Source organism: Podarcis liolepis (genome assembly GCF_965112155.1).
Source record: "Podarcis liolepis genome assembly, chromosome: 7".
NCBI classification, from domain to species: domain Eukaryota; kingdom Metazoa; phylum Chordata; class Lepidosauria; order Squamata; family Lacertidae; genus Podarcis; species Podarcis liolepis.
Window position 1 is genome coordinate 59,687,658 of NC_139561.1, and position 15,186 is coordinate 59,702,843.

Sequence of the window (15,186 nt, forward strand, 5' to 3'; positions counted from 1 at the left end):
ATAAAAAACAGAGAGAACCACCAGCAGCTTAATCCCCTACTCAAACCCCTGGGAAACATTTTCCATGCAGGTCCCAGCTTCAATCCCTGGCATCTTCAGGTAGGGCTGGGGAAGAACCCCTCCCTGAAATTCCCAAGAGCTGCTGCGAATCAGTGTAGATGGTCCTGTGTTTGATGGACCAATGGGCTGACTCCAAATAAGGCAGCATCCTGTGTTCCTATGGCGACTGGCACACAGGAGCAAACTGTTCCTCCTTCAATAGGCTTGTTCGGGAATACACCCGATATCTGCTTCTCTGTCCTCCCCTCCCTCTGAACTCACCCCCCCTTCTTCTGGAAGGTAGCTGCTGTTGTTTTGGTGTGTGACAAAATGTGCTGAGCACTGCCCCTTTAAGCTGGACTGCCTCGCTGGTGCTGTGTGTGTGTGTGTGTGTGTGTGTGTGTGTGTGTGCAAGGTGCACAGATATTTCTGGTATCAGTCATGTGATCCTGCCCTGGGGTGCTTTCGCTTATTCAGAGCACTGGCTTTAAAGGCTCAGGCTTTGGACATGCAGAGCCTGCAGCCTCCCACTGCTGAGAGCAAGGGCAGTGAATGCTGGTGTCAGATCACCTCTGTCAGTGGAGAAGGGTTGTAAAGAGATCCCAGGGACTGTCATGGTTACGCTGGGCAGGGGGTGGCTCTCCTGCAGCAGAGATGCAGGAGTCACTAGTTATTCCTCCCAGCAAAGTATTGAGCTACAGTGGTACCTCTGGATGCGAACAGGATCCGTTCCAGAGCCCCATTCGCATCCTGAAGTGAACGCAACCCACGTCTGTGCGGGTCGCGACTCGCTGCTTCTGCGCACACGCGTGACGTCATTTTGAGCATCTGCACATGCACGAGCGGCGAAACCCAGAAGTAACGTGTTCCGTTACTTCCGAGTCGCTGCAGAGCGCAACCCGAAAATGCTCAACCTGAAGCAACTTCAACCCGAGGTATGACTGTATTGCTTAAAATATCCCTCCAGTTTATCCTGTTCCTCCACTAGGCAAAGTGGCTCATCATTGGAACGTAAACATCCACAATAGATCAGTGAAATCATGCATGACAAGAGCAAGAGGCCAATGGCTGCAATCCTGAGTGCACATTTACTTGGGAGTAAGCCTCTCTGAAATCTGTTGGACTTGCTTCTGAGTAATGCACAGCAAAGCTCTGCAAAGCTGGTGTCTGCTTGACTGGTCACTGGCTGTTCTTGAACCCTTGACCCTCGCAAGAGTTCCATGCAATGGCTGGGACGAGGCGGGGGGGGGGCACAATCAGCACAGGTACCACTCCTGATGTTTTTGCAAAACTCCCCAGCCTCTGGCTTGCATGTGCTTGGTTAAAATACATGTCACTAATTATGCATAGCTCAGGCATTAAAATACAAAAGAGTTAGATGAACAGTGGCTAATACTGCCTTGGTAGTGATGACAATGGTCTCAACCATAATTGTAGAAGTTGTGACAGCTGATAGTAATTAGCTGTTTATAACTTTGGTGTTATGACATAACTGTGGTGTTGTGACAGTGTAATCATTGTGACAATGATTATGTATTGATAAAAAGATTAGATGTCCACATTCCCATGTCTCTGGGTTAGCAGCACCATTCCTTGCCTTTGTGGGATCATGGCTATCCACATTTTACTGCGGGGCAACTGAGTCTAAGACTTGCCCCTGCCTTATGGACAGGGTGCTCCACCAGCAGTGATGAAGTGTGCGGTGTGTGTGTGTTTGTAATCGGTTGAAAGCCTTTCTTCCTGGTGCTCAGGATTTGGCACTTAGGGTGCCTGGATTTAGTTTCTAGCCTGGGAAGGTTTCCGTTAGTGGAACCAGATCTCAATGGTAGCACACCTGCCTTGCATGCAGAAGGTCCCAGAAGGTTTGACTTCCTGGCACCGCTGGCTAAGAGACTCAGCTCGCAGTTGATGGGCAAGACTCTGCCTGATGCCATGGAGAACCATTGCCACTTAGAGCGAGCCATGCAGGACTATGTGGGCAAGTAGCCCAGCCTGATGAGTTTACACCTCCTTTTTGAATTGTGTTGTGGTGGCAGATCTTGGTGGAACAGAAATCCACCCATTGTTCTTGTTACATCAGGGATTCCAGGATTCTCCCCTTTCTCTATCCAGGGGCTGCCAAGGCTGAAAATGAGAAGCGTCTGAGTGTCCAGTACAAGGCAAGGGACGAGCGGCCTGACAATGTTTTCTTCCCCAGCAACCGACCTCCACACCTTGAGGAGCTACATATCCAGGCCCAGGCTGGGCTCAAGTCATTGCAGAACCAAGGTACTGGGTTGCGGGGTTGGCAGGAGGGAGTGAATGGGGACGGATGTGTTAGGATGGACACTTAGGCCATTTTGTCTCTGAGCCCTCTGAGCTCTCACAGAATCATAGAGTTGGAAGGGACCACAAGGGTCGTCTTATTCAACCTCTTGCAGTGCAGAAATCATTGGCCCAACGTGAGGCTCAGAGCCATGAGATTAAGAGTCTCATGCTCTACTGATTGAGCCATTTGCTCTGTTTTCCTTTCATAATACTCTTGGCACAAAACCTCCCTGGCCCAGGGTCCTCTGGGTGGGGAGCAGTTGTTTCTTTGCTCTCTGTTGTCACTTGGGATGCTAAACTATAGCATCAGCCCTCCCTCACGGTAAATGGTACTCCTGTTCAGAACAGCCTGGGACTGGGCTCTTGCGAAACCACAGCTTAGTTCGGTCAGAAACAAGTAGCTGTGTTGGCCTGATAGGAGAAAAACTGCAGAGACAGTTAAAATTGTGCCTGGCTCAAAATGCAGCATGCAAACTGTAGGGCAGGGTCACCGATGTGGTGGCCACTAGGTGTTGCTAGACTACAAATCCCATCATCCCTCAATATTGACCATGCACAGAACTCTACCACAGGCAGTGTGTGTGTTTGTTTTGTGGGGTGGAATACAAGGGGAAAATATAAGAAATCTCTTAACACAGATACCTCCCCCCCTTTTTAATTAAATACAAACTAGCAACCATTTGGTCTAATGTGTAACTTGAAAGTTTGAGTGGTGCAGAATAGCTTTGTGTGGGCTTCTCAAAATGGATCAGCATCCTGTCCCAGCTGAATCTGAATCAAGCTTTGTGCCCTGAGCTGATTTATAGGGTCTGGGTTTAGGCCTGGAATTTGCCACCAAAAAAGCAACCACCTCTGTGTACATGCAAAGTACATTTCTGATTTCCGTAACTGCTAAAGAACTGCACCCTCCATGAGCACACCTGAGCCAATGGGAAGAGGTCCCTCTGCTCCAGGCATGGTACATCATGTTTAGAACTGTGGCTGTGAGGAGTCCCATCTGCCTCCTTATACTACTGGGTGGGGTTCTTCCCTCTGCCCCTGATTGTGGTTCTGCCCACGCTGGAGTTCAAACAGCACCTGCCAAGCATGGAAAGGCGGTTGCAGCTGCGCAGTGCCGGATGGGCAGGTTGCCGTCTCAGAGCAGAGTCCAGTGCCTGTGAGGCCAGTGGCCTGCCTGCCAGGGAGAGCGGCTGCCTGCTCTCTTCCTCTGAGGCTGGGCTGGGTCATGAGCAGGATCTCCAGGAGGGTTCTTGAGAAGCCCCTTCCCTCCCAGGACAGCAGGAGAGGCAAGCAGGTGGGAGACTATTCCTTCCTGCGTTCTCTTCTCTGCTCCCCGCTCCCGGCACTCTGGATCAGCGCTTAGTGGCCTCCAGCCCTCCCCGGGCTGGCAGACGATGTTTTTTCTGCTGTTGCCTTTCAGAGAAACACAAGCAGAGCAAGAGGGTCTGGGACCACAGCGACACCAGCAGCATCCAGGTAAGCCGGTTGCATGTCAGGCAGCAGCTTGCGTTGCCCTCTTTCCTCCACAACCCCCATGTGCACGTCACACCCTTGCAGTGCCGTTGCATATTTTCCATTGGCCTGTGTTGTGCTAACTTGCAGCGTCTTCACCACCACACCTGCCACCCTGAGGATAAGATACCCGGGAAGCCTTGGGGTTGTTTTCCCATACCCATCTTCCCTCCGCTGCAAACAGAAAAGCATTTGTGCTGTGTTCCTCCAGCCGCGGCATCCTCTTTATAAAATGATCCTGATTTTGCACAATATGAGATCAAGAGCTGATCTTGTGCCTTCTTGAAATTGCCCAGAGGTGGATGAGGGAGTCTGGCAGCTGATGGACCCTGCAGTGGGACCTGGGATCGCTCGGGAAGGTCTTCTTGTGGAAGGAGCCAGCAAATGCGGAGCCTCCACCAGCACCGAACTCGGGTGGGGTGAAAGCTGGCCTCTTCTCTTCTGTTTATCTTGGCTGCAACCTGGTGGACTTTGTCCCCAGCACTTCCCTGCAGCTGCACTTCCCTCCTCCTGGCTGCTGATTCCAGCAAATCCTGCCTTCAGCTCTGCTTTCCTCGCAGATGACCCTTCCTGAAGGGGTCTTTGCTTCTTGCTCATGTAGCCCTTTTCGAGTTCAGGGAATAAAACTAGACAGGTTAGAAAGAGGAAGCCAGACTTCAGCAGAGAAGACTCTTCTGACCTCTTTGTTCCTCGTGTTCTAGGTTATGCAGAATAGGTGAGAAACACCTCTCTGTGTGTTGCACAAAGCAGTACCAAATCTGTGATTATTAATCAGCAAAAGCTTTAAATCTTTTTCTTTTTTAAAAAAGAAACAATGTTCTGGCTGATTGGCAAACCATATTGGAATATCCCTTTTTCTTCTCAAAAATATATTTGGTTGTGCAAAGGAATTTGAAGCAGCAAACAATCTCCTGCATGTTCTGGCCACTTGAGTGTTCAAGCGGACAGCTGGTGCTAAATTGAAATTCTGTAACCTGACAGTAAAACCAACCAACCAACCAAGAAACCGAATTCTGCAATCTGCATGAAGTATGTAAAGCCCCCATTCCTCTGGCTTTTGAGATTTCAGCAGGCTTTCCAGAGCACTGTCAAGCATTTCCACACAGCCACAAGGCCTAGAAAATTTAAAAAGGGCACTTGAGACTCTTAGCTTCATGCTGCACCCCGTGCCACATCCTTTGTTTACATGGAATGGCAGGGCTTGCGATGTCCTGATCATATAGCTGAGGAATACTGGCTAAGTGGGAAACAAGCACCCAGGCCTTGTCATTGTCGGAGAGCATGCCTGCTGTTGGAGCTTCACCGACTGTTTTTACAAATGTGCAAAACCAAGGCAACTTCTGATGTGCCCTTTTACACTGATTTCATGGTCCTTTAATCAGAAAGGAGTTTGTGCCCTTGAAAGCAATGCCAAGGCCGGCCCAATGGCTTGGCTTCTGTCAAGCAGCGCCACCTGGCGGACAGGAAGGATGGTCCTGTCTGCAACTTGCTCCCTCGCTCATTTCATAGAATCAGAGAACTGTAGAGTTGTAAGGGACCATCAAGGGTCATCTGGTCCAACTCCATGCAATGCAGGAATCTTTTGCCCAATGTGGGGCTTGAATCCACAGCACTGAGATTAGAAGAGGCTCATGCTTTACTGACTGAGCAATTAATGCTTCTGTTTTTTTATGGAGGCAAGAGGGGGGCACAGCAGGCAGACTCCTGGGGTCTGCCTCTTCCTTGCCCATGGAAGGATCCTGGATAGGTTGGATGTCCATGCCTGTGAGACCCATCTCTGGGCTCCAAGGGGGAACCTTCTATTAAGGTTACCAGATTTTTTACAATGAATCTGGGGACACTTTTCAATTTCAATGGATTTTGTATGGGGACTGATTTGTAAATCCAGGGACTGTCCCTGGGAAATGGGAACCTTACCTTCTATGGGTGAACAGGACTTGGTGGGAAATTTACCCTCTTGCCTTCATTTCCTTCCCTCTCGGCATGCAGTCTTCCCGCTCATCCACAGAGGGTGACGACCTCTCGGTCCGGAGTCAGACCCCATCATGTGCCACGGAAAGCACCTCCGAGGATGCCCTCTCGGTGCGCTCAGAGATGATCCAGAGGAAAGGTACTACTGCCAGAAGCCTTGGGTTCAGGAGCTGGGCTTGGTGCAGGGAGGGAAACTGCAGCTGTTTTTTCCAGAGACCACCACAACCCCTCGCAAAAATTCAGAGGGTCTGCTTGAAGGAAGGGTCAAATGCAAAGTTGAGCTGTGAAATATGCCTGTGTTGGGAATAAGCAGAGATGAGAAACTTTGCACATTAAGGTTCCTCCACATTGGCAGACGTGAGCCATTTGACAGAGCATGCAAGGTTGGATATAAGGTCTCTATTCCTTCCTTTAATTCATTCTCCCCCTCCATTTTAGGCTCCACCTTTCGGCCACATGATTCGTTCCCTAAATCCTCAGCAAAGGGCGAGAAGAGGAAGAAAGAGCGGAGGACTACTGTTCTGGGTCTCCCCCAACATGTGCAGAAAGAGCTGGGTAAGCCCAGTCAGCTTGGCAACTTAAAATGTAAAAACAGTTTCTCTGCAAAATCTGAATTTGAAAAGTGGAAAAACCGCAATCCGGGTAACTGATGGAAACTGGATAAGCATGCATGGACTTAAGTGCACACTTGAGTCTGGCGGTGTAAGCTGGGAAACTGCTTTGGCCAAACTTGTGGATTGTTAGGCTTGGCTGGGTTTGGAAAAGTGATTTGTGCACACTTGAGGTGGGATGAGATGTGGGAGCAGGGAGAGGCTTAGGAAGCTGGATGCTGTTTTGGGGCAGAAGTCTAATGAGAAACACAGATGTCTGGTTAAATATATGCAAAGCATATGCTTTGTACTCTTAACATGCAAAATGAGTTAAAATATTAAACCTCAGCAGCACAACTATGTGAGTTAGTAACTGCGGGGGTTTGCTTCCAAGGGTTCTGAAAATGTGTATGCTCAAAACACTTGGAACTGCTCCTGTGTCAGCATCCCTTCCAGAGCCTGTGCGCTGAGCAGGCCTTGACTTCCAAGCAAGGCTAAGAGCTTAAAAGCCCTTCCTGCGCTGTGAAAATGAGGCACAATAGAGCTTTTAAGCTCTCTGCATTGCATGCATTTAACATGTGCATTTTGAACCGGCCTGCCTTCAACTGTGCAAGGTTTAAATGACACACGTTAACTGCGCATAAGATGCCACCATGCTATATTTTGCAAGGTGGAGACTGGAAGTTGAGAGGGAGTTGTCATGTTCCTGGTCATCCACTGAGCTGATTGCTCACTTGGTGCTGGGACCCTTCCAGCACCAGGACAGACCCTTCCTTTTCCTCCCATTCTCTTCTCCTGGCTGGTGGGACCCAGGAGCTTCAGCATGCAGTTTTGGTGTCCAACCGCTGGGACTTCCTTCTCCATCTTATCAGTTACCCAATAAGGTGACTGAGAAGCATTTATGGGACTTGAGAGCACTGAAGTTCATTTCTTCTGCTTGCGCTATATAGTTTTTTCCCACTGGCCCCTCATTCCTTATTTCCTTTGTATTATCTGCTTCAGGCCTGAGCAACGGATATGAGGCGAAGAAACGCCCGGGCAGCATTGCTGTCCGACCTGATGCGACCTCTCCGGCCCTCTCGAATGGTGGTGAGGTCCACGGCAATGCCATCCACATCCCCACCGTTGATGGGAAACTACGGCCCACCGTCATCCCCAAGGGCGGTGCCCGCGTCTCCCTGCAGGCCCTGGAGGCCCTGGAGGCCGACACCTCCCTCCAGCGCCACATCAACTGCGTCTACTACGACGACTCACTCCTGGGGCGCAAGACGGCGGCGAAGCTGTCCCCCTTGGCCAGGCCCAAGTCTCTGGCTGTGCCCTGGATGACCACCCAGCCAGGCTCCCCCGAGCTGCTGGGCCCCGTCATGTCCATCTCTCCGCAGGGCACCTACCTGTCGAAGATCATCCCCAACGCCGTCATGCCTCCCATGGTGGACGTCATCGCCCTCTCGCGTAACAAGGTGCGCACGCTGAGCCGCTGCAGCCTCTCAACTGCCAGCCCGGCCTCCGTGCGCTCGGTGGGACGCTTCCCTTCTGGCCCCCGCAGCCGCGAGCACTCCTCCTCCAGTGACAACTGGAGCCATTCCCAGTCCACAGAAACCATCGTTTCGAACACCTCCACCATCTCCTCACACGGGGGAACCGACAGCAGGAAAGGCGAGGCCAGGCCCGATGGACAGGTACAGGGGGCGGCTAGGCCCGACTTGGACCAGCTCAGTACCTTCAGCTCCATGAGCGGCACCAGCTCAAACTGCCACGGTGGCAAGGCCGCCCCTGCCTCCCCCCACCTCCTTGGGGTGCGGCCCCCCGGAAGCAGCGGGCGGGCCTCCCCTGCCTACAGCACCGGCAGTGCGGCAGAGGGCTCAGACAGCATGAGCGTGCGGAGCGACCGTTCCTCCACCCGCAGCGTCTCCCTCAGGAAGATGAAGAGAGCCCCCGCACCCCCGCGCAGGACGTACTCCCTGCACAAGAAGGCTCAGCAGCTGGAGGCCGAGGGGGCACCCAGAGCAATGGGCCTGCCCCCCATGCCAGAGCGCAGGCCCCCACGGGAAGGCAGCGAGGCGTGGGCTGTGGGGCGGCTAGGGAGCCCCAGCCTAACCGGGGACGACGAAGTGTTCTCCCCCTCCTCGCAGAGCGAGACCAGCAGCCTCCGTTCTGACAGCCTGGCCTGCTCTCCCAACGTCTCTCACCGGAGCCCGACCATCCGAGAGGAGGGGCAAGTGGATGAGACGTCGGAGGTCCCCTCGAAGCACAGCTCCCCCGACCACTATGGCCGCACGATGTCGCCCTCCAGCGGGTACTCGAGTCAGAGCGGCACGCCCACCCTCCACACCAAGGGCCTTGTGGCCCACGCCTCGCCCTCCGGGAAGAAGAGGCCCCAACCAAAGAAGCCGGAGCGGGTCTGCTCCTTGCAATCCCCGGGGCCCTCCGTCTCCTCCTCCCTGACATCCTTGTCCTCCTCTGCCTCGGATCCAGCCACTGTGGAGGGGACGGCCCCGCATTCAGCAGGACCCTCTGCCAACGCTGCCCCCGCTCTGAATAAAATGGACAGGTTCCTTATCCCTCCTCACCCCAAGGTGCCAGCTCCTTTCTCCCCTCCACCCACCCAGGGCCAACTGGCGGAACCCAAACCTGCCAATGCCCCGGCCCCCACGGGCCAACCTCACCAACAGCCCGCTGTCCTTACGAAAGCTAGTCGCAGGTCGCCTCCTCCGTCTCCCCCTCCGGCCTACCACCCGCCACCACCCCCAGCGAAGAAGGCCAGTGCCATTCCGGAGGCCCCAGCTGCCCCTACACCTTCTGAGACCGTGCCGGACGCTCCCGCGGATCCTTTGTGGCCCCCTCCACCCCCACCAGTGCCCGACGCCCATGACCTCTCCATGGCTGACTTTCCTCCCCCGGACGAGGCCTACTTTGTGCCACCCCTGCCAGAGCCCCAGCTGCAGGCTGTGGGGACACCCTCCCTTCAAGTCACTGTGGCAGCTCCTGCAGAGAAGGAGCAGCCGGCCAACCAAAGAGCAGCCCTTGCGGAGGAGGGCCAAGTGCTGGCCTCTTCGCCCTCCTTCTCCACAAGAGTGTCCTCCAAGATCCAGCAGCAGGGGGCGCCGGACGCCGCACCACTGCCAGCTCCTCAAGCAGAGCCGCCGCCACCTCCTAAGTTCCCTGCGGCAGGAGAAACTTCCCTCCACTGGAAGCCCACTGGCCCGGCGGCAACAACCTCCAGCCTCCAAGCCCAGCCCAGCCTTAAGAAGCCTGCCGCCAGCGCCCACCCCGACCTCAAGAAAGAGCCGGCATCTCGCAGCAAGAGCAACTCCACGCCAAAGGAGGACGCCAGCCTCCCCATTGTGACCCCTTCCCTGCTGCAGATGGTCCGCCTGCGCTCGGTCCACATGGACACCCACGCCCCTTCTGCGAGCCCAGCGGCAGCCAACCCCGTGGCGGAGCAGAACGGGCCGAGCACTGGGGTCAGCGGGAAGTTGGGGCAGCCTGCCCCACAGAAGCCTGTCCGCAAGTCGCTCTCCTTGAGGGCCCCGAAGGACAGCAGCGGTCCATCTTCAAACCCCCTGCACGATGCCGTGCGCCTGAAGGCCTCCACACTGTCTTCCAGAGACGCGCCAGGCCTCAGAGGGGCTGAGAAGAAGGCTGGCCACCGGCTGACGCTGCCGGCTTTCCCCACCGCAGCAGCTGCTCCCGCCGGCGAGGCGAAAGAGGACCAAGTGTCCCCCCACCACAAGTCCCCGGCTTCGACGGCCAGCTTCATCTTCGCCAAGAGCCCCAAGAAGCTGGTCATCGACACCTCGGCCTCCCCAGAGGCCCAGGCCAACCTGAAAAAGAACCTGGTTGCGGAACTGATGAATGTCTCTGGTCAGCGGTCCACGGCAGCCCTGGGGCTCCCCCAGCAGGGCTCAGGAAAGCCCCAGGCCCGGAAGATCCCTCCACCCATAGCCAGGAAGCCCTCGCTAGGGCCAGGCCAGCTGCCGTCTCCCCGGAGCCCCAAGCCAGCAGGAGCTGAGGAGTTGAGCTCCACCCTGCCAGTGGCTGGGGACAGGACTAAGAGTGAGGGGTCTGGTCACCAGGCCGCTCTCCTTGGGGATAGCAGTGACAGCCCCCCAGCAGGGCCTGCAACACCACTACAGAGCCCCCCAGCACAAGGTAAGGGGCTGAGCAGGGTGGGGATTGAGTGGTCCCGATTCAGCTGTGGCAACACACTTGATATTGGAAGGTCTGTCCTGGGGGTTGTTGGGCAACTGTTATTGACTGACCACGGTGCTTTATACTCACACCGTTTGACCAATGCAGGCCCTGATTTCTTGCCCTTTTTCTGCCAGTCATGTTGACTATGTCTCCAGATTCTCCCTGGGCAAGAACAGGAGGGGGTGGGTTGCCATCATGCCCTGCTTGGGGGCTCCTAGTAACAGGAAAAAGAATGCTATGCTGGAGAATTTTTTAAAAATCTAATTATGTATTTTGTTTTACAGTTGCCCAGTGATGTAAGTGCAGCATTACTGCTGTTTGTTACAGTGTAATCCTTCTTAAAATATAGTACAATTTCATCTTGCACAGGGGTTATGTTCTGGGGGTGGTGCATATACGTAAAACGACACACCTGGTAGCATTTACCCCCACCCCCAAACAAGGCAGAGAGCTTTTAAGTTTTTGTCTCTGGTGTGGATTCTACATAGCTCTCTTGCTTCCTTTCTCCACAGCTGATTAACTGAGGTTGAGGGAGAGTTGTAGGCTTGGGAGGGGAGGTGCAGTCCCGTCACAAGGCGCTGGATTCCAGCTCTGAAACCCATTGCCTCTGCTTTTCTCCTTGCAGATTTACAGGAGGAGATGGCCTGAAGGGAGACCCTGCAGCATGGTTGCCCCTGAAATACAGGAATTGAAAATAATTAACATACACAGAAAGGAAAAAAAATCTCAGGGACCTGAGCAGGCCAGAGGAGGTCCTGGATGCGACGAAAAGGAAGACAAAACAGCCTTAGCCTCTGATGGCCTTGATATTTATGCAAAAATTGTGTCGGTTTCACTTTTTCTTCAGTAATACGGCTTTATTTTACATACAGAGACAAAAGTAGCACAACACCTTTCCTTGCTGCCGCCTCCTCCCTCAATGGGGCAGCTTTTCTCAGCTGGGGTTTTACTTTTCCCATTGTGGGGTGGTTGTTTTTTTTGGTGCATAAGGAAAATGGCTTTTAAGAACAATGGACAATGAGGACGGTTTGCGCTTCCTGCTCCCCCTGCCCCATCCCAAGGAGAAGCTGGCAGAGTCGAACCAACCTGGGCTGTGTGTGTGTGAGTGTGTGTGTGTCCGTCCCCCAGAAGAGCCCCCTCCCTTCTTTTCTCTTTGTGGTGGGGTTGGGAGCATCGCCTGCTTTTGCACCCCTGGAATTGTACAAAACAAGCACTTTCTCAAATCGAGGCTGGAGACTGCAAGGATGGCTGCTTATGGAGAGCTGCTTAGGCTTCCCAAATGCTGCTGGGGCCCAGATCCTTTCTGCTTCTCTCCTGTGTGCTCCTGTGAAGAGCTTGCACTGAAGGGACCCTGCAAGTTAGCCTTGCTGTTCTAGTGGTGGGCCCATGTGGTGATGCACCTGGCTAGCCCAGGTAGGGTTCCTTGGTGCAAACTGGTCAACAGCTGATTCTGGGTGGAGGGTGAGCTGCACCCTTCCCGTGGGAGACAGCTAGGAGGGGACCTAGTATAATTCCACCATAGCACAAATAGGGACACATAATTGTTCTACTCTCTCTCCTTTTTCAGACGCCACTTATGTTACCTTCTTTGTGCCTAGAACTGTCCCCCAAGGGTGGGTCGTCTCCTTGAGGGTCCAGGTACGAGAAACCCTTTGAGAGGCTCACAAGACATAGCAGGGCATGTGCAAGAGGTGTGTGCTGGTCTAGCTGGTTGGTGCCTTTAGCAAACAGCTGGAGTGGGGGGAGACTTGGCGGGAGGGGCAGCCAGAGCCCCTTGGAGCTTAGCTCTTCACTGCCAAAACGCTAAAGGTCCGGGGCATTTTGCAGCAAAACATTCCAGGCCTAGAGCATCCTACCTTGGAGCAAGGGGATTGAATGGGTGATTCGGGGTGGGGTAGGGTGGGCAAAGGCTCTTCCATTCGGCAAGCAAAGCTCTTCTCCTCCTTCCCATTCAGCATGGTGGATGTGGTGTGATTCTGGCTTTGGCAGTATCATTTTCTTTGGTGAATTTGAAACTTCCTGGAGGGGAAGGGATAGCAGGAGGTCATCAGGTAAGTATTAAGGCAGCTTTGAGAGCCAACCTGGGTCAGGGGTTCGTGTGCATCCCTTGTGAGAAGCCCGCTGGCTTGCAGAGTCCAGCTTCACCCAGGGCACACCTGCTGCTACAGGCAAATAGTGTGTTGAAGTGGATATGGTTGCCCACCTCTCGTCGTCAGTGGCGTGTTGCCCTGATGTTGGCCACGGAAAGGTGCAAACTCTGCAAGCGGTGCCAGGGGCAGGGCAGAACCCCTCTACTCCCAGTTGCTACATGAAGCTACCAAGAAGGGTTGGGCATCCCAGGGTCACTACTAAACCTCTGAGGAACACAAGAATTCATTCAAAGGGTTTGTAGGCTGACTAAGTGCTCTGTGTGCACATAATCTTTGATGACAAAAGGGCGTTGGGCGGTTGCTGCCGGCCAGGGTAGACCGAGCCATCTTTGCCAAGTTGCTGCCTTCCAGATCTTCAGGAATGGCAACTCCCACCAGCCCCTGCCAGAGCAGCTGCTTCTGCTGCTGGGAATTGTGATCCAAAACACCCAGAATGTAAGTTAGGAAAGGGCTGGAATAGAGCACTGAGCTGACCAGGCAACATGGTCTGAAGTAGTTGCCTGCGTTTGAAAAGCCCTGCTCCGAAATGTGATGGCAGGTGATGGTTTTTAGGTACCCCAAACTTGTGGCTGTTCATTCATTTTGCCTCCCCCCCCCCCAGCCTAGGGCCATTATTAGGTGGCAAGGTGGGAGACTCAGCTGTGTGTTGCCACCATACCGAACCCCCCCCCCCGCCTCCACCAACCTGCCTCCTTTTCCTGGTGCTGTACTTACGACCGTGTGTGCCTGATGTTACAAACCCCAGCAGTGAGCCTCTCCCAGGAAGCGCTCTTTTCCTCTGCTGGAGACCCCCCCCTCCCCTGAACACCTTCTCCAGGCTACATCAGCTGTCAGGAGCTCACGCCTAGCTAAGAGGCTTTCCTTCTCACCCTTCAAGCGGGGGGTGGGGTGGGGTGGGAATATCGTAATTTCCCTCTGAACCTCAAGTTACTCTTACCCCAAGGCTGCAGCCTCCTCCCAGATTGTTCTGCCAAGAGCCAACACAGCACTTTGAAGGCAGGAGAACAGACAAATCAGAAGATGAGTTTGGTGGGGGTGGGGGTGCCCCAGTGGGGCTGGGCACAGCATTTAGAAATGACACCAAGCACCTGAATTTGTCCCCCACCCTCAATGCCTTTGTTTTCTATTCTTTAGGAACATTAGACAGCTGATTTATATAGAATTTTGAAGAAGAAAATCTTGGGTCATTTGCTTTGGATTTTATCCCTCATGATTGTAAAACAGGAGTGGGGGAGGGAGCTACCTTTGAGAAAGGGATGAGAGGGGGGAAAGATGGTGAAATACATTTTTAAAGACTGTCTTTGTAAAGATAAATTAAAGCTTGCTTGCTTGCTTGCTGTCTCTCTTACCTTTTCGCTGTGGTGTGAATATATTTGTTGTGGGAGGATGAGATTTTATTACCAACAAAAAAGAGGGAAGAGTCTGGAGTGTGTCTGTGCAGAAGGTGCTGGTGTGCAATGGAGGAATCCCAAGAGCAGCCAGGGCAAGTGAGGTCTAACCTAAGGTTACCAGATTCCCCCCCCCCCCCCAATTAATCTGGGGACACTTTTCAACTTCCTGCTAAATAGATGGATTTTGTCAGGGGACTGATTTGTAAATCCAGGGACTGTCCCCAGGAAAGGGGAATGTCTGGTAACCTTAGTCTTAATAATCACACCCTGCAGCAGAGGGGATGCAGTAAGTGTGTGCAACCATCCACAAGTGATCAACCCACTTGCTGGCCATCCTGCCTGATCAAGCAGAAGTTTCTCTGTCTTCCATCTGGTGGGGATGGGTAGGCGGCTTTGCAGCCTATTCCAGTCCAAGCAATGTTACCCCCCCCCCAAGTGAACAGAGTTTGCAGCTGAGTGCATGAATGCACATCATGCCGGCTGGAGCTAATGGTGGTTGTAGTCCAGAACAAACCTCCGTAAGCATATAAAATGCAAGTGTGCCGGTTACAGCAAACGGAGGTTTGCTCAAATCCCTCTCATTAAGCATGTACAGGCTCACTCACAATAAAAGCAAAGTCTCCGAGTGCTACCACAGTAAATATTCCTTATGGAATAAGCTGAAGTGAAGGCCCAATAATAATAATAATAATAATAATAATAATAATAATTTATTATTTGTACCCCGCCCATCTGGCTGGGTTTCCCCAGCCACTCTGGGCGGCTTCCACAGAAACCAAAAAACACTAAAATATCATACATTAAAAGCTTCCCTGAATAGGGCCGCCTTAAGATGTTTTCTGAATGTCAGGTAGTTGTCCATCACCTTGACATCCGATGGGAGGGCATTCCACAGGGCGGGCGCCACCACCGAAAAGGCCCTCTGCCTGGTTCCCTGTAGCTTCGCTTCTCGCAATGAGGGAACCGCCAGAAGGCCCTCGGCGCTGGACCTCAGTGTCCGGGCAGAACGATGGGGGTGAAGACGCTCCTTCA

The 15,186-nt window shown here is 53.3% G+C and overlaps 1 protein-coding gene across 3 annotated transcripts in view; it reads left to right on the forward strand.

The window, feature by feature from the left end:
• NHSL3 (NHS like 3) overlaps positions 1–14,111 on the forward strand; it is a 60,353-nt gene extending 46,242 nt beyond the window's left edge. For all 3 annotated transcript variants that reach the window (XM_083511566.1, XM_083511567.1, XM_083511568.1), the window contains exons 2-7: positions 2,152–2,307; positions 3,767–3,822; positions 5,848–5,968; positions 6,268–6,384; positions 7,422–10,571; positions 11,239–14,111. In XM_083511566.1, coding sequence (XP_083367692.1) covers positions 2,152–2,307; positions 3,767–3,822; positions 5,848–5,968; positions 6,268–6,384; positions 7,422–10,571; positions 11,239–11,261 — 3,623 coding nt within the window. In that variant the 3' untranslated portion in view covers positions 11,262–14,111. The remainder of the gene's footprint in view (positions 1–2,151; positions 2,308–3,766; positions 3,823–5,847; positions 5,969–6,267; positions 6,385–7,421; positions 10,572–11,238) is intronic.
• The last annotated feature ends 1,075 nt before the right edge of the window (positions 14,112–15,186 follow it).